The sequence below is a fragment of the Heterodontus francisci genome, chromosome 31 (genome assembly GCF_036365525.1).
Source record: "Heterodontus francisci isolate sHetFra1 chromosome 31, sHetFra1.hap1, whole genome shotgun sequence".
NCBI lineage: Eukaryota > Metazoa > Chordata > Chondrichthyes > Heterodontiformes > Heterodontidae > Heterodontus > Heterodontus francisci.
In genome coordinates this window covers 45,785,374-45,804,082 of record NC_090401.1, presented here as the reverse complement: position 1 = coordinate 45,804,082, position 18,709 = coordinate 45,785,374, and the positions used below count along the sequence as shown (strand labels likewise).

The window sequence follows — 18,709 nt, the reverse complement described above, 5'->3', positions numbered from 1 at the left end:
CCATGGGGAAAGGGCAGAGTGTGGGGGGGAGGGATTGGGACTATACGGCTCTTTCTGATGAAATGTCATCGACCTGAAATATAACTCTGTTTCTCACTCCACAGATGCTCCCTGACCAGCTGAGCATCTTCTGTTCAAAGAGTCGGCACAGGTATGATGGGCCGAACGGCCTCCTTCTGTATTAATTCCCCTTTGGGAAATACTGGAAGCAGTTTAGGAAAAGCAAGCCTGAAGGAGTCCTCCCGGACGGGAGGTGGCGCTGCGGCAGGAGGAGCGCGGGAGTTTTAGTTGTTCGGCTCTGCGGGGTGGGTGTGGGATGAGTTGGGTTTCCGCTGCGGCCCATGTGAGCCGCTCCGCCATTGTGTGAGGGAGGGAGAGCGAAGAGCGAAACGGAACAGAACAGAGCAGAGCGGCGGCGAGACGGCCAGAAGCGAGCGACGAGTCGCCATACAAGTTGAGGGGAGAAAATCCCCGGCGGCACCGCGGATCGACCCACCGGGACTCCGTCCGTCCGCCCGCCAGCCCGCTCGGTCGGTCAGGGGAAAAAAAATTCTAACCCGCGCGGCGCCCTCCCGCACCCTCCTCAGTCAGCGCGTTGTGCAGGCCGCTGGAGCCCAGCTCTCAGCCTCGGGACCCGCGTACCTACTCTTCCCCCCTCCCCCTCCCCATCCCCCGGCCTCGGTTCATGAAGAAATGTCGGCCACCAGCGTCTTGGATCAGGTAAGGTTATCAGTTGTATAAAACCTACCCTGTTCATCCGTTAAATCGTGCCGGGGTTTGTGGATTTTCCGCTGGCCGTTTTGCACGGAGGGGTTTAGGCCGCAGCCTTGGCAAGAGATTAATGTTTTTTTTCTCTCTCTCTCTCTTTACCCCCCCCCCCCCCCCCCCGGAAACCGACTGGCGCAGAGACCGAAAGGCCAAGGAAATAAGGGTAAGAAATCACGATCTTCTCCGCCCGGCTGTCTGCAGCCTTAGGCTGTTCTGTGTACTTTATTTTAAAATTGTGGCTTGGCTATTGGGGTGTGTGTTGGGGGGGAGACTTTATTTGAGAATTTATTCGTCTTAATAGATCTGTACCTGTGACAAGGCTGGTATGTTTGAGGAAGGGAAACAAGTACAGGCCTTAAAGCCTGGGGCTCGAGTAGGACCAAGCTTCCAATGTATGATAGTTTTAACCGCCGCAACTCTCCCTTTCCTCCTCCTTCCCTCTCCTGTCTCTTTGGTGGGCGGGAAATCGGTGCTGAGAACTTGATTTTTAATTCATAAAGATTTATGATATAAAATAGCCGTTTTCCCATGAACAGGAAGAATGACTAATGCATTTCATTGCCATCTTTATTATAGATTTCAGTTTGTAAGCTAGACAATTGCATTGGTGATCGCAACTATTTTTACTTTTGGAGGTTCCGATTTTCAATTCCCAAAAAATGCGAATTTGACACTAGACGAGAGTTATAAAAAGAATTGTACAAATTGTAGTATTTGCAAGACACTCCCTTAATTGGGGGAGGGGAGGAAATTTCACCATTTTTGTTGAATGAGTTTAGTGTCTTTGTTTTGCAATCAAAACTTTTTTACAGTGCACTTGTCAATAAAAGGATTGCTTCTGTATGTACATTTTGTAAATTCATTAACACTTTCAACTGTTTGGAAATATGTAACATTTTTGGCTGCATTTCTTTCCCATACTTGTATTGCAAATATCTGAGTTCAGTTGTAAAGAGTTCATGAATAGTTTTGACATTTGTAATAACTAGGCTGGCCAAAGATCCTTGCTGTGGCCTTTTTTTCCTCTACCAAGTCTTGGAACTGCCCATCCTTTGTTTCTACTGCTGTTAAAAGTCTTCCCTCTCAGCTTTTGTCTTCACGTCCTTTATTATTAGCAAGGAACCACAGACTTGTCAATGCTCATTCATTTGGAGCAAGCTTATAGTTTGAGGTGTAACCTATTTTGATGCATCTCTGGGGGGGAAAAAACTCTGTGCAAATGCGTTTACAGTTATAATGCTGACCTTATTAATCATAGATGTATAACTCCCAAAAGTTTCCCTGCTGTTGGTTACTCGCTTGAGAAGTAATCATCTTCTGTACAGCATGTGTCCCCTGCCCATCATAAATTCATTACCTAAGTGTTAAATCGCCCTGACCTCCCAGACAAATTACAACATTCACTTTCTGTGAGGCCATTCCAAAAGCATCCGTCTTTTGCTTGTCTGTTTTGCTGTACCAAAATGCTAACCGGTCACAAGCCTCAATCACGCAGTTTAAATATGCGTAGTATCTGAGGAAGCTATTAATGTAGAGGTGAGTCTCATGGCCACAATTCTTGTAGTGAATTAAAGTAAAGGCCTGTTAGAATGATCATGCTACATTCTTAAACTTGTGTCTTGTAAATTAATATGGTCTCTGGTATCCAGTCTATGGAAAAATCCTTCTGGCTTCTCTGCTAGTTTTGCTGTCTGAACTATAAACACATGGTTAGCAGATTCACAACTGTTTCTGTTGGTCTACATCTATGTTCATAAAAGCATGTGGGGCATATCACATTCTGTTTGTTACAGGGCTTTCTGGAGCCATTGGTTTATTTTTAATAAAAGGAATAATTTACCATTCCTAATTAAAATAATGGGTTGCTGAGTTAATAATGCGGTATAGCTGGGTATGTCTTGAAATGTCTGAACTAAACTTTTTAAATTAATTTCCAGTTTAGTTTCTCCTCCCTCTTCCCCACTGCCCCACCCCCAACAAAAAATTTCCGCTACTCTTAAGATGCTGTCTCCCACTGGGGTACAATTGGCCACCACTAGATATTGTGTTGGCATGCTGTTCAACTGGGAGAACCATGAAAACTGGGTCAGATCCTGTTTCATGGCTGATGCCCAAAGTTGTGCGCTTGTCCAGCAGGGGTCATTGGGTAGTGATTGGGGCAATTACCTTGACTAATTTGACACTTCGTGGCCCAGGGCTGCTGAAGCAAATTGTCTAACCTCTTACTTGCATTCTGGCACAGATTGGGTAATTTAAACCAGATTTCGGAAGTCTGGCGAAGCACCACACAAGGCAGTGCATTTATCAGCTGGAGCAGTAAATAGTTCTACTTTACTTATTGCATTTTCTTTTTTGGAGTTTGCAATTAGCTGTAAAGGTGTCTATATAATAGCACCCTTTATTTTACTGCAACCTGTATATTGCATTTATTATGGGAAGATGCTTGGGTTTTGTAATTCAAGTTGTGCCCAGTTATGAAAACATGTGATCGGAAAGCCAAGCTGCTATACATAGGTCTTGAGTTTGTTATCTTGGCAGGAATGCCGTATCTTTGAACAGTTGCACCATGTGCTTGTCTGGCCTACTGAGTAAATACACTGCATGGTGAGCAAGTGAGTCATGCTGACCAGACTCTTGGTTGGAAGTGCAGGAGTAGGTGCCTTAAGGATTGGAGTGAATTTGTCTGATGATTCCCTAGTTGCTGACAGTTGCAGGCATATGACTTCAGGAAAGAATACAATTGGAGAGGGAGCAAGACAGAAATGTGTTAGGTTTTAGTCTTCACCTGATTCTATTTCAATTCATGATTCTATTGTATTAACAGATCCAATGTTCATATAGCCTTTGAGGCGAACAGTGCTCTCCAGTCTGCTACTGGAAGACAACTGCTGTTAATGACCTAATAAGAATTCCAGTTTTCATTCAGTCTTTTTCCCCCCCAATTTTATTATAGTGCAGAATGGAGCAGTTCATCAAAAGGATGCACTAAACGACGATGACTTTGAGCCTTATTTGAGCACTCAGACCAGGCAGGTGAGTGTGCGAGAATTTTATTAGCAATTCATGCGGTGGTGGGGAGATGGATAATGTTCGATCGGTTTTGCAATATGAAACACTGGAGGCTGTGATGGGAGGAGGGGGAGTTCTATGTTCTTGCAGTATAAAATTGGCAATGCTTTAGCATGAATGGTGAATTTAATTTGTTTTGGAGCAGGTTTCCTCAGGTGGGAATTTGTTAGGACAAATTAGAACAGAAATTTTCAGGGGTTTTTTTGCAACTGCCATGTGCGCTCGAATCCAGAGTGGAAAGATTTAAACTGTCTGTGGGTGTTGCCACCATTCCTGGATTTGTTGCTGGGAGGTGTTGCACATAGATCTGTTCTGTTCTTGCCTTTTTCCTTTCTCAACATTTCATCCACAACCTTGCCTCAGTTCCACAGTTACATAGCTGAGATTGGGAACCTAATTTTCTGTTAAGGTGAGAAGCAGCCTAGGTACAAATGCCAATGTAAGATTTAGAAATGGGGCCTGTTTTCTTATCAATCCAGCTTTTCCCTTCCTCTCTTGGAAGTGTTGACCCCTTGTAGGATTGCACTTCCAATCATACATTCAGGTACTTGGCCATTTTTCATTTGTGAACCTTGACATTGTGTGATGACAGGCTGTTCTCCTGTCCAACTCTCTCTCCACTTTTAAACCACTTCTTAAAACCTACCTCTTTAACCAAGCTTTATATTAAAGGCACTATATAATGCAGGTTGTTGTTGACAGGCATCACAACTGAGCCTGAATTTTCTTTTGGCATCCATACATGTACTTGCCAGTGTTAGTGTTTGGGATTAGTGTAGCTGATTTCCCACAGGAAGGACTTGTAAGATGAATTATCACGCCCCTGAATGAGAGACACTAATGGGATCAAACCGTTTATTTACTTTGCCACGGGGAGAGCTTGGGGCTTTCTTTATAACCTGCAGAAAAACATTTCCATTTACCAAATTAATATACAGCAATCATACTTCAAAATTAGATCCTTGATGGGTTGACTATACCAATTGGCAACAATACTATTTATGTGGCATCTATACATTTCACCAGGATGTCTGTGCTTCACAACAAATTACTTTTGAAGTGAATTCACTTTTGCATGCTGAGCCGGCAGCCAATTTACACACTGCAAGATCTCACAAAGGGCAAATGAGTCCAGTATATTTACTGGTTGAGGGAGGAACACTGGCCATGTTACCAGCAAACACCTGCTTGTCACATGCTAACATGGGATTTTAAGTCCAAATGGGCAGGAACATGTGACCTTACTTTAATGTCTAATCTGAGATCTGGCATCTCCAACAATGCAACACTGCACTGGATGGGCATCTTGGATCATCTGCTTAAACCTTGAGTGAGTCTTGAGCTCATGTTTTTCTGATCAGGTACAAGAGTGCTACTAATGGAATCGAGCCATGCTGAGGACAGATATTTCACTGGTGTCTCATTTTGTAATGAATCTTGATGTATCTTAGGTGATTGTATGTTTCAGCTTCCCATTTCCTTGTCTACTTTCTACTAGTTTTGTTGACAAATCTTGAGCTGCCCATTTGTTTTGAAGTTATGGCCAATTCTGGAGTCTAAGAGCTCATTTTTACATGTTGGTAGTGCATGTAAACTCCTGGTGTTAATCCTGAGGCTCAATAATTTCCATCTTCACTGTCTGCGACGCATTGTGGGTATATCCTGGCAGGGCAAAATCACAAATGCAGCTCAAATCCTCAAAGGCAGAGCTCCCGAAAGTGTTGGCACTAATCAAACAGGTGGCTTCGGTGATTGGACATGTCCATAGGATGAAAGACAGTTGAATACCCAAGAACCTTCTGTATGGTGAGGTAGCCAGGGCCAGACAACCAGTGGGCGCACAAAGCTCTGCTTCAAGGATGCTTGCCAGCATGACATTGAGGCCCTAAATGTCGACTATTGCACCTGGAAGTCACTATCAGGTAAAAGAGGGAAATGGCGACACATCCTGCGGACTGGTGTGCACTACCACGATGACCAGTTGCTACAGCAGCTTAGCAACAGGCGCCAGTGTCAAAAATAACAACTTTCAGCATCACTTGGGAGCTTCACGTGCAAAACTTGTGGCAGAACCTGCCTCTCAAGATTGGACCTTCACAGCCATCAGCAAAGGTGCATCAAGAGAAGGCGCCCCAACTAAATGGATTGTTTGCTGTGTGTCCATCATCTTTCATAGATGGAAGGGTGCCAACCAATCCTGGTGTTTCTTTGCCCACCCAAATGTGTTCAACTGTCCGAGGGGTTGAGTTGCTGTGATTTATCTAAAAAAAAATCCTTTTCCGTTACTTCCCGCCACCATTAATCTTTAATGATTTGTTTGTTAGGGAGGAGGATTAGGGCTAGCTGCTATGTGTGGAAGCATCAGGGGCCTAATCAAACACTGAGGAGTGGCAAAGTACTGTTGCGGCCTACCAGTTTAATTGTATCTCATGAAATAGAGGAGTGGCTGAGTGAGAAGTGGTAGTTCTCATTCCATTATTGGGTGGTTTTATTCACTTCTTTTGTCCTTTTAACTTTTCTGAAAACTTCCAATGAGAAGCTAAAACTAATTTTGGTTTGCTAATGTATTCATTTGAGCAGGTCCCATAGTGTGTATAAAAAAAAATCTATATTTAAAAAAAATCCCCACCCAGATGTTTGAAATGTCTTACTCAAAGTGTTTGAAAGGCAGGCTAATGAGATTGTGGTTACCTGGAATGAGAGGAATTAAAATACAAAGGGGAAGAATGCTGGCAGATCTTAAGATTTAAGTTTATTTGCCTATCTTTCAAAGAGCTTCAGTGTGTTGGAAGCTGAGCCGGAGACACTTCGCAGGGTAGATTAGAAAGGTGTAGCCCATTACAAGGGCTGGTTACTCCATTTCTAAAATGTTTTCTGAATGCTCTCCTCCCTAGCAACCCAGTTGTTACTTAGCCATCTAGACCATAATGACTGGTTCATTTTTGGGGCTGCGCTGAGTTAGCTGATTTTAACCAGAGCAGCACAAAAGGGGCTAAAATTGACCTCCGTGTTCCTGGCGTAGAGAATCTACTGAGGTTCCGACTCCCCTCCAGTGACACCCCCAGACCCCTGCTGGTAGGCATTTTAAACTTGTAGACATTTAGTGAAAATAGCATTGGGTTCAGTTGTGATCATGGGCAGACGTGGGGGTCAGCTCCCATGTTAATAACATCTGGCTCTGCTTCAGCGTTGCATCCCTTCTCACTGTCCTAATGGACTACTTGTCAAATATCTAATCTTGGATGATTCACAGCTCACCAGTTCCACATCAGGAAGATCAAGGCCATCATTCTTGAGCCCCCACTGCAAGCTGTTCTTGCTTTCCACTAATTCTTCATCCCTGTGCCCCTCCACGGCCACAGTTTCAGGCTCAGCCAGACCATTTGGAGCTTCAGTGTCCTGCGCAACCTTGAGCTCAGCTTCAGACTCATCCGGTCTATCACAAAGACAATTGAATTTCATCTCCACAACATTGTTTGCCTTAATTCTTATCTCCTCTTAATTGCTAAAAGCTTCATGCTTTAGTTACTTCTAGAGGTACCAGTTTCCTTACTGGCCCTGCTGCCAGAGCCATTCAATTTAAGATCCTCAACCTTGCATCCCTCAATGGTCTCATGCTGAGCTATCCCTATAACTTCCAGACCTAAATTGCACACCGCCCCCACTGCACAACAACCACCACCACACTTCACCCATTCCTCTGACTCTGGCTTTTTGTTCATTTACCAATCTGCCACTGTAACTGCCTGGTGCCTTTTCTTTGGAATTCCCTGCCTAATGCTTTCCTTCTCCTCCTCCTTGAAAAGCATGTCCTATCTTTTCAATCAATCTTTTGCTCACCCCTCTCTTCCTGACTTGTAAGTTTTGCCTTCACCATAGATGCAGCCTTTGCTTAGCATTCCCTGCTGCTCTTGGGTGCAGCAAAATATATACCTGGATAATGCCTTTTTTTTATTCATTCATGGGATGTGGGTGTCGCTGGCTAGGCCAGCATTTATTGCCCAACCCTAATTGCCCTTGAGAAGGTGGTGATGAGCTGCTGCCTTGAACCGTTACAGTCCATGTGAGGTAGGTACACCCACAGTGCCATGATCCAGTGGTGTGATTTTAAAAAGTCCTCTTGTGATCTTATATACATGCCCCAATCTTTTTGGAAATAGACTTTAAAAAAAAAATCAACACGTTGATACCCGATATGTTTTTTATTCATTGAATTTGTTTTACAGCAAGTAAATATATCAGTACGAATTGTCTTTGCCTGAATGTACCTTGCTCCTTCACATTAGTGGATTGTCTTTTTTAACCACTAACTACCTTGCTGTATTCTATTACTGGCCAAAGCTGCCCTTTCAGCTTTCTGTTTATAACTAGACTGACTTTGTAGCCTTTATTGGACCTGACTGCTAAATTATAGGTGGGTGTTCTCTTGTTTCCTGTCCGTTGGGAAAGTTGTGTCTTGGTTTCTGACTTGTGATTCACTCAAGTACTGCTCTACAACCCCTCTCCTCTTCTATGCCACCTTCCCAACCCCCAACGGAACTAGCTTAATGCACAGCTCAACAGCAAGGGATATTCCGTTGCCCTAAGGAGTGAATATTTGCTCGGAGCAACTAAGGTGAGATCATGACTGCTCCTGATCTATCATGGCAAGTAACTTCAGTCTGGCTTTAATGCACATTTTCAAAATGGAAGCAGTCTTACCATTTTCTTCTATACCAGTGCATATAAACTTTGAAGGTGTGACGCTTAAAAGTAGCTCATTACCAAATTCCTTTCTGTGAAGGGGAAAAAAGTCGAAAATCCAGAAATGTGACACTGGCTTAATGTCCAATTTTGTTGCCGATATTTGTGGAGAACCCTGGGACATTCTATGTATATGAATACAAGTTGTTGATGCTGTCCATAGCCAAATTGCCTTCGAGCTTGCGTCAGATGACTGGTCACTTTCTAGTGCTCCTGATGTCTGAGAGAGGAAAGGGGAAATCATTGGTGCCCCTTCTCAGTCAGTTACCTTGGGTTGGGTAGGATGGGATAGTACAGCAGCACTAGATGAAAGATAAGTTTACAGAAGTCATTTTTCCCCTGAATGTCTGACAGTTTTGTTAGGAAGTTGACTGTACTATTCACTTATTAATGGGATACAATTGGAAAACCCAAGCTTCCCCGTCCCCTTCCACTTCAAGTAACAGTTCTTTGTTCTGTTTTTTAAATGATGAACCATTCCTCCTTTTGAGTTCTCAACTTTCTAAATGAATGCTTAATGGGAGTTGTGGCAGCAGGATTGAAAAGAAGAGTTGTGCCATTTCTCCATTACAATTTTGTAATTAGAATGTAGTATAATTGTGCGTATAGTTTGTGCTCCAACAGTCAGAACAAAGGCTACATTTGTGTACTTCCATGGAGATGCTTATGGCCAAATTACTTTGCAGAATTATAAAACCACTTGATCAAGCAAAGTCCATTACAGTTATTTATTAAAAATGGTTCTTTAGAATTGGATCAATCCTTGTTCACTTTCTTATGTTGAGCCATTCATTGTAAAGTTATTTTTAACCTTTTGTATGTTCAGTAATGGTTCTGGTTATTTTTTTCTATTCATTTGTTGTTTCTCTTGCTATTAATCAAGTTTATCTTCTTAATTGTGGAGTGAAGGAAGAATTTCACATTTTTAAACAGTACGCTTATCTAGGTGCAAAGGAATGGAAGTCATTCACCCATTTTCACAGCCAACACTCCCAACTTGGGTATAAACACAACCAGATACAGAGTAAAGTTCTCTCAACTCTGCCCCAAACCTCGTTCTTCAGCCCCTACCTCAGAAGAGCATGCCCTAATATACTGGTGATGTTTATCTCTGATTGCTGCACCAGCCAGCCTGAGGCCACAGTAAGATTGGCAATTAGTGCTCAATTAGGGATAGTATTGTGCTGGATCTACACTGCCTAAACTCACTTCACAAAGGATAGATGCAGGCGGAATAGACTTTAATTCCATCAGTTGTGTTTAGTCCAGTGTGCCATTGAAACTCCCAAACTTCCGGGCAGTATAATTGCATACATGTTGATGTTTTTCAGAGGATTGAAGAAAATCTTTGCCATGCCATTGTAAGTTTTCTTAATTAGATTGACACCGCTAATTCTCATGACGTAAATGTTTCGAATTTAGGATGTAAAATCTTTACGGTGTTTTTTTATATTAAGATTCAGGTTTGCATACGATTTCTTCATGCAGAATCCCAACCTCAAATTATGCTCTAGGAGGCACCAGACTAGTAATGTAGGAGATCATTGGGAGGGAGTAGCATTGAATTATTAACCTCCCGGTTGCAAACTGTTAAGAGGGGCTTGGATGTTAGTGTGGAGACTGGGGAAAATTTAAGGAGGGTAATTCATAATTTTTCCAACTTATGCAAGGTATAAATTTTTACTGTCTTTTACATTCATGTTCCATAATTCAATGTTTTAAGCCAGGAAAGTCTATTAAGTAATTCCCAGTGGTAACTTTAGTAGGACTGAGGAAGTTTTATAACTGTCGGCTGCGGACTCTTGATTGGGGGGGGCGCAGGCATCAGGTTGGTTTCTTTACGTCCCCCAGCAGTGTTGACTCAAAGTGGTTCACACAACTACCTCAGCGCATTGTGAAAATCTAAGTGACAGTGCTAAGCACTTCTTTTGCTTTCTGCCTCTGTGGGCTGAATTTTGGAAGGTTACTTAGACTGTTAAGATACTGATTACTTGTAATTTATGCAACTTCTTTCCTTACTGAATACTTTTTCAATTTATTTTTACAGAACAATACCTATACTGCCATGTCTGACTCCTACCTACCCAGTTACTATAGTCCATCTATAGGGTTCCAGTATTCATTAAGTGAGGCTGCCTGGTCTACAGGAGGGGATCCACCTATGCCCTATCTGACGTCGTATGGACAGCTGAGTAATGGAGAGCATCACTTTCTACCTGATGCAATGTTTGGACAGCCAGGAACTTTGGGCAACACTCCTTTCCTGAGCCAGCATGGGTTTAACTTTTTTCCTAGTGGTGTGGACTTCTCAGCTTGGGGCACCAGCAGTTCTCAGGGACAGTCCACTCAAAGCTCAGGCTATAGCCCTAGCAGCTATGCCTACCCTCCTAGCTCTCTGGGCGGAGCTATGATGGATGGACAGTCAGCTTTTACCAACGAGACGTTGAATAAAGCACCTGGTATGAATAGCATTGACCAAGGTATGGCAGGACTGAAGATAAGTGGTGGTGAGGTCGCTAGTAACGTATCTAAAATGGTAGGTTCTGCTGTTGGGAGTAATCCTATATCGACTATTTCAAATAATGCAATACCTTCTAATCCCATGCCACCAACTACTATCGCTCCCCCGAAGCCAACTTCATGGGCGGACATTGCAAGCAAGCCAGCAAAACCCCAACCCAAGAAGGCAAAAGGTGGATCTAGTGGACCATCCCTTCCACCACCTCCAATTAAGCATAATATGGATATTGGTACCTGGGATAACAAAGGTACTGTGGCCAAAAGTGCTCCTCAACCGTCAACTCAAACCAACAGCCAGCAGCAAGGTCAGCCACCTCTGCTGCCGGTGAACCAACAGGTAGTGAACATGCAGCCTCAGCAGGTGCCCTCAAGCCAGCAGCAACAGGTGCCGCCGCAGCCAGTGCAGCAGCAGCCACAACCAAATCGCTGGGTTGCACCCCGCAACCGGGCAGCTGGCTTTGGCCAAAATGGAGTGGATGCTGGAGGCATTGGGCTGACGCATGGGAATTCAAATTCTGCTTCCATGGAAGCGCATCCAGTCTTGGAGAAATTGAGATCTGTCAACAATTACAACCCCAAGGATTTTGATTGGAACCCCAAACACGGACGAGTTTTCATCATTAAGAGCTACTCCGAGGATGACATCCATCGCTCTATTAAATATTCCATTTGGTGTAGTACCGAGCATGGCAATAAGAGACTGGATGGAGCCTACCGTACCATGAACGGGAAGGGCCCCGTTTACCTCTTGTTTAGTGTCAACGGGAGTGGCCATTTCTGTGGCGTCGCTGAGATGAAGTCAACTGTGGACTACAACACTTGTGCTGGGGTGTGGTCTCAGGACAAGTGGAAGGGACGGTTCGACGTGAGGTGGATATTTGTGAAGGACGTGCCCAATAGTCAACTGCGGCACATTCGCCTGGAAAACAATGAGAATAAACCTGTCACCAACTCCCGAGACACTCAGGAGGTGCCCTTGGAAAAAGCCAAGCAGGTTCTGAAAATTATTGCCAGTTACAAGCATACGACCTCCATCTTTGATGACTTTTCTCATTACGAAAAACGTCAAGAGGAGGAGGAGTGTGTTAAAAAGGTTGGTCACACTAAAAAATGTTAATTGGAGGATTGTCATGCGCTGGAAATTGTCAACTTGAGAAGTTCCTACAAACATTTGAGCACAGTGTTAAGTTTCATTTTTTTATATAGGCAGAAAATCCTGCTTCCTCAAACCCTGTTGATCCTCATTCTGTCTGAATTGACGACTTATAGAATTAGATTTATCTAAGTAATGTCACTAGAATTTCAGTAAACATTATGGGAGGGATGTGAAATATTCATTGTCCACTTGAATTGTAACTCCTCCCTGCATTAACATCGATTTTGTCCATCCATACTTGGGTAGAGTCGGGAGGGCATTGAGTTGAGAGAGTAGGATGAAGTGGTGAGAAGAATTTAAGGTGATGAATTCGGGGTGTCGCACGCAAAGTATATCGTACAATAAAAGTGTATTGGCTCTATGTGATTTTTCTTTTCACTAATAATTTGCAAAATAAGACTAGTGACAACACTGGCCACTTGCACAGTTTAATGAATGGTGCAGATAAATAGATTTGAAGGATTGGGATGCAGATCCTGACCAGACTTAGATAAATTGCCTGCACATATTTCCCCAGAAATGCTAGTGTGCATTCTATTCTGCCTACTTTTGTAGAAAGTAGGAAGATGTGGTAAATACCACCTATTTCAATTAACTATAAAGACCATCTGAAATCTGGAGGGGGTGAGTTGGTTCAATGGTTTAGTCTCTGGATTCTCACCACTGGGACTTGGGTTCAAGTCCAGCCCAGGCTGATGGGTTGGACATTCTTCTAACTATGTGCAGTGATTTAATGGTAGTCTCAGCCCTATCCCAATTGTCTAAAATGTTCCCTAATTTGGGATTGTGTTGACAATCTGAGAAAGCTACAGTGGCTAGTCTAATAAATGGAAAAACTTCATTTGTACTACAGGGGCACTTTTTTAACGGGGCATAGTAAAGGGACTGTTACTGCACATCCAAGCATGCTGTACCTGATCCAGGTGTTTGTGATGCTGACATTGTGAATTACATACCACATGTCCCACCAATCAGCATTAATGTGCTTCACGAGTACCAGCAGATGGATGGATATCTATGGTTGGGTTATGGCGACATGCCAATCTGATGCTGTTCATGCAGTCAAATACAACTATTGCAGATGATTGATTATGAAAGTAATGGTAGACACAATACTGCATAGCAAATTATGTGTACTATCCAGGACAAAGACCACGTGATAGGCACCCCATCCAGGTGCTTAAACATCCACTTCCTCTACTACTGGTGTATTGTGACTGCACTGTGTACTGTCAACAGGATGCGCTACAACAATTCGCCAAGACTTCTTTGGCAGCACCTCCTAAACCCACAACCTCCACTGTTTAGAAGGACAAGGACAGCAGGATGATGGCAACACCATCACCTCCGTGTCACTCACCATGCTGACTTGGACATACATCGCTGATTCGAAATCCTGGAACTGCCTACCTAACTGTATTGTGGGATCACCTTCACTACATGTACTATAGCTGTTTAAGAAGATGGCCCACCATCACCATCTCAAGGGCACTAGGGATGGGTAATAAATGCTAGCCTTGCCAAAGAATGAGGTTTTTTTTAATTGCTATAGTCCAATTTAAAAGGGTAATTATTTTGAAAAATACATTAGACTGAAGTATTTTTAACAAGTGAAAATGAAATATTGAGGCTGGCTTATGTCTTTCATCTGCATCAGATAAAATATTCATTAGTGTTCTGAGTGGAACTGAGGGTTTGCATGCTGTGTTAAACCTAGGTTAAAATTTTGCATAAAAGCACCTTTCCTTTGGTTGTGGTAGGCAGTTTCAAATAGATCCAAGTTCACAGCCCTAAAAAATATTGTCCAAAATTTGAGTCTGCTGGGTTCTAGTTTCAGGATTGTTATGAAAAATGCCAAATTGCTGCATTGGAAACTACTCTTCCGAAGTTTGGGGTGGGGAGGAGGGTCTTTACTTTCTATCTAATCCTTGCTGTGTTGAGTTTGAAAAGTTCCTGATGTTGAGTCTAGGTGCTGAAACTGTCCTTTCCTTGATGTTAACATTGCCCTGAGCTCAGAAGGTTGTGGGTTCAGTCCTCACATCCAAGAGTTTGTGCATGTAATTCTGTCTGATACTTGAGTGTTATGAATGACTGTGCTGCATTGTCAGACATGCCCTCTTTCAGTTACGGGGTCGAACTGAGACTTTTTTGGGTGGCTGTTGACTATCCCATGGTGCTGTTTGAAGTGCAGCAAATTTATTTTATTGCTGTTTGTAGGACCTTGCTATGTAATTAATGAATTGATTGTGAAGTGCTTTGGGGTATTCTGAAAGGAATAGAATGATAGGGTGAGATGAGGTGGAAAAGGCTCGTGGAGTATAAACAGTGGCATAGATCCGTTCAGCCAAATGGCTGCTTGCTGTTAATCCTGTGTAATCTATGCCACAATCGGCACATCAAATCATTTTGTTTAGTTCTTTGATGTGCCACAGTGCTGTATAAATGAAAGTATTTATCATCATTATCTCATCGTCAATGCATACATTTCCAAGAATTACCCAGCATGAATCATCAATCTCTAAGTGGAGTGATATTTCTGTGAGAGTGAAGTCAAATTTAGCAAGCATTTTGTGATGGTTCAATCTGAAATGGCTGATAAAAGCTCTACTCTGTACCTTTTTTTAAAAAGATCATGATGTGTGCTTTTTCAAGGCAGAGGTTGACATTTTCAGACACTTACCAAGCAAGTAATCGAAAATGTGCCCTCGCTTCATTTGACTGTTTGGATTTTATAACCACATGCTGTTCTGCACCTTTCCAGTGACTGAATTTATCACCTTGCTGTGTATTCATCATCATCTGGGCACTGGAAACTTGAATTAAAAACTTCTAATTAATGAACCTGTAGTGTTGACGGGAGCTGTTTAAGAATAATGCATCATCTTACTTTAGATTTGCAAATAGATTGCAGCACGAGTTAGATGTAGACTAAAGCTAACATTTCATACTCCAGCAATGTACTGGAAGCCTAGCCTCAAATGTCGCTATGCGGTAGTGTGACTGCCATTTCCCATACAACTCACTAGCTGTTCTGTGAGAATATCATGGTTTGTGCACTAAATTGGTAGTGGATTAAAACTAGTTTCATTTGGCTGTATCCCACAGAGAAGGAAAACTTTCATCTTTCAGTCTAAGTTGGGTTCAAGATCAGTCTTGCGGATGAGACATTAAACCAAGGCCCTATCACCTTTTCAGGTGGACGTTACAGATCTCTGGGCCTATTTTGGAGAAGAGCAGGGGAGTTATCCCTGATATCCTGGCTAATACTCATTCCTCCATCAGCATCACAAAAACAGATTATCTGGCCATCACATTGTTGTCTGTGGGACCTTGCTGTGCACAAATTGGCTATCGCTTTTCCTACATTACAACAGTGACTGCACTTCAAAAGTACGTCATTGGCTGTAAAGCACTTTGGGACGTCCTGAGGTTGCGAAAGGTGCTATATAAATGCAAGTTTATTTTTTCAGGCTTTTTTTTTGGTCCTTCTGATTCTGGTCTGTGCATCCTCCGCTACCACCATCAGTGAGAGAGTTTCCATGGATCTCAGCCCTGCTCTTTGGCACGCACTTCCCAAAACTACTCTATGAAGCACAGTTGGAAACCTACATTACAGTTGCTATATAAATGCAACTTTGTTATTTGTAAGGGCATTTAGAATAATGCTGTGCCCAGTAGAAATTGCTATAGATTCAAAGGATAGGCCAAGTACTGTCTGATTTGTAAGATGTACTGCAAATGGTATGTTACAGTAGCCTGATGTTCTGAAAATTTTATTTTGCCACTGCACGTAAATAATTGCTTGGTATGAGAAAACTGCTATCTAACAAGCATTGATCCCAAGAATACTGGAAGTAGGGGAGAGTGGTTTAGTGGTGGATAACCAGTTGTGAACTGTTCCATCACTCACTTGGCTGCATGAAAATCTCAAACTTGCCAAAATAGGACATAGATTGTGTGATTTCTTCTAAAGTAAATACACAATTGTGGCTGTCATTACGAGACTCGGGGAAGAGCCTGAACATGGATAAAGAAATGATTGCTCCTGATTTTTCTCTTACCCTGTGGGCTGCTTGAATGCTGTATTGGGAGTCACTTGCCCAGCCTCTTGGATAGAGAACTGAAGAAACAAAAAACAAAGAACCTGCATTCATACAATGCCCTGTCATGTCCTCAAGGCATCCCAAGACACTGCACATCAAATTAATCATTTCTGAAGTGTGGTTACTGTTCTGTAGGAACATAAATGAGACCTCATATTAAGGAAGGAAAAAAATGGAGCAATTCCTAATTGGTGAAAGAAAATTTTATGTAAATATATATTGAAAAAGTATCTAATGTAGCTGGCTAGCTTGTATTGAAATTTAAAAATCATTAAGCCAACATTTTGTATGCTGTCCTCTTGTGCCATATTTGCAAGAGCTAAGCTCTGTTTTACTAGGTTTTTACATTTTTTTCCTTCTCCCTGGTGATCTCAGCAGCATTACTAGGAGTGCTGTTAGGTGCTGCTGTAATTGTTCTCATAAGGGCACACTGGGATCACATTGTCGAGGGCCAGCAAATAACAATTCTGAAAACATTGGAATGTATTGAATCTTAATTGGAACTTAAAATTTAGTGAACTCCTGCTTCAATAAATATGAAGCAGAGATGAAATTTATTCAGCAGTGATGAGGCGTATTACAGTAGGTGCTACTTTGGGACAAAGATCTGCTTTTACAGCATGACATATATTCAAATTCTGGGAGAATGGCATCAGGGAGCTGACTTCGTGTTTAAGCTACTAACTGGTTCTGCCAATAGACTTATTGGTCCAGTTTCCCGAGGGGTCTGAAAGTTTGTACTTTGGATATGGAAGGTTGAGTGTATGATGGTTGCCTGGAACACAAACTGACCTGATGCCAGTATAAAGCACTCATATTAACTTGTAATTATGAATGGAGCCTTTGTCAATCATTAATTGTGTTATAACAGCACCGTTACACTAAAGAAGTGTTCCTCCATTGATGCTCCCAAATATGAATTATAAGACCTTGAGAATTCCAAAAGCATTGCAGGTATTCATGAGTCTTGCCATCTGGATTCCATTTGAAATTCCTGCACACCAAACCATTTCTGTGCATCTTTATTTTTTTATTTATTTTTTATATATATAATTGGGGTGCTAAAGGTGGAAAGTTAGGCATTAGGCCTGCAGAAAGCTGTGGAAATTTAGCTGCTGTGTTGAGACTTTCCTCATGAAAATAATACATGCATTGTCTCAATGTTGTAAAGATACGAACGGGTGAACAGTATAGGGGGGATATTTTTGCCACAGTTGAGAAATAGTGTCCTCTTGTTTTCTTAATTCGTTGATGAATGGCATGACTTGGGGGGGGGGGTGGCGGGTGGAGTCTTATGCATCCTGCACTCCTGAGCCCAATTAAGCCATTGAAGGAAGATGGTACAATTAGTGATTATTTTCTGTATATCTTGAAAAAGAAAATGCTGACTTGCTAACCAATTCCTATAGTTTGTTGACTATCTAAGAATCTTTGAATGAAATTTATGCAGAGCTGATGGCTATTTGATTTAAAGGGGCTGAAAACCCTGGGTCAGATGCCATATATCCTAAGATGCTAAAGACAACTTGGGAGATATTTCTCTGAGGAACTGGCTATAGTCATGAAAAAAACATACACACTGAGGTTCTGTGGATCAAACACAGCACCTACATTTAAAAAACAGGGGAATAGATCTGACCCAGGAAAACACAAGTCTCAGTAACATCAGCTGGTAAAAGTTTACAAAGGACTGGGCTGGAGAAGTATATTTAAAGCAAGAGATTGTTAAGAGACGACATGACTTAAAGGAGTTTCTGCTTGATGATCTGAATAATGCTTTGAGCATATTGCAATTGGGGTAACTAATGGCACTCTATACACATTGTAGTTTATTTGTAATTTCAGAAAGTTATTGACCAGGTTCTGTACTTTTAATAAAACTAAATAATGAGGGATAAAAGCAAAATACTGCGGATGCTGGAAATCTGAAATAAAAACAAGAAATGCTGGAACCACTCAGCAGGTCTGGCAGCATCTGTGGAAAGAGAAGCAGAGTTAACGTTTCGGGTCAGTGACCCTTCTTCAGAACTGAGTTCTGAAGAAGGGTCACTGACCCGAAACGTTAACTCTGCTTCTCTTTCCACAGATGCTGCCAGACCTGCTGAGTGGTTCCAGTATTTCTTGTAAATAACAAGGGAGCCCAACTACGTGAGACTGGATAAGTCAAAACTTGATGCCAAAGCTCTTGTATGAATATTGGCCACTTGGATCACTGTTGGCATCCATGGACTAGGCCCTATACGTTTCAATGCCTTGGAACAAGAGAGTATTGGAAGCTTTTTTCTTTTTAAAGATATCATGTTCTCCAGACTGGAGTCAGCCTGGACAGGAACACATACTTAACTGAAAT

General features: G+C 42.3%; 1 protein-coding gene across 1 annotated transcript in view; it reads left to right on the top strand.

Moving 5' to 3' along the window:
* Nucleotides 1–305: 305 nt before the first annotated feature.
* ythdf2 (YTH N6-methyladenosine RNA binding protein F2) overlaps nt 306–18,709 on the top strand; it is a 37,418-nt gene continuing 19,014 nt past the window's right edge. Inside the window, exons 1-4 of the mRNA XM_068011463.1 lie at nt 306–720; nt 907–931; nt 3,722–3,801; nt 10,628–12,193. Of these exons, the coding sequence (XP_067867564.1) occupies nt 694–720; nt 907–931; nt 3,722–3,801; nt 10,628–12,193 (1,698 nt within the window). The 5' untranslated portion in view covers nt 306–693. The remainder of the gene's footprint in view (nt 721–906; nt 932–3,721; nt 3,802–10,627; nt 12,194–18,709) is intronic.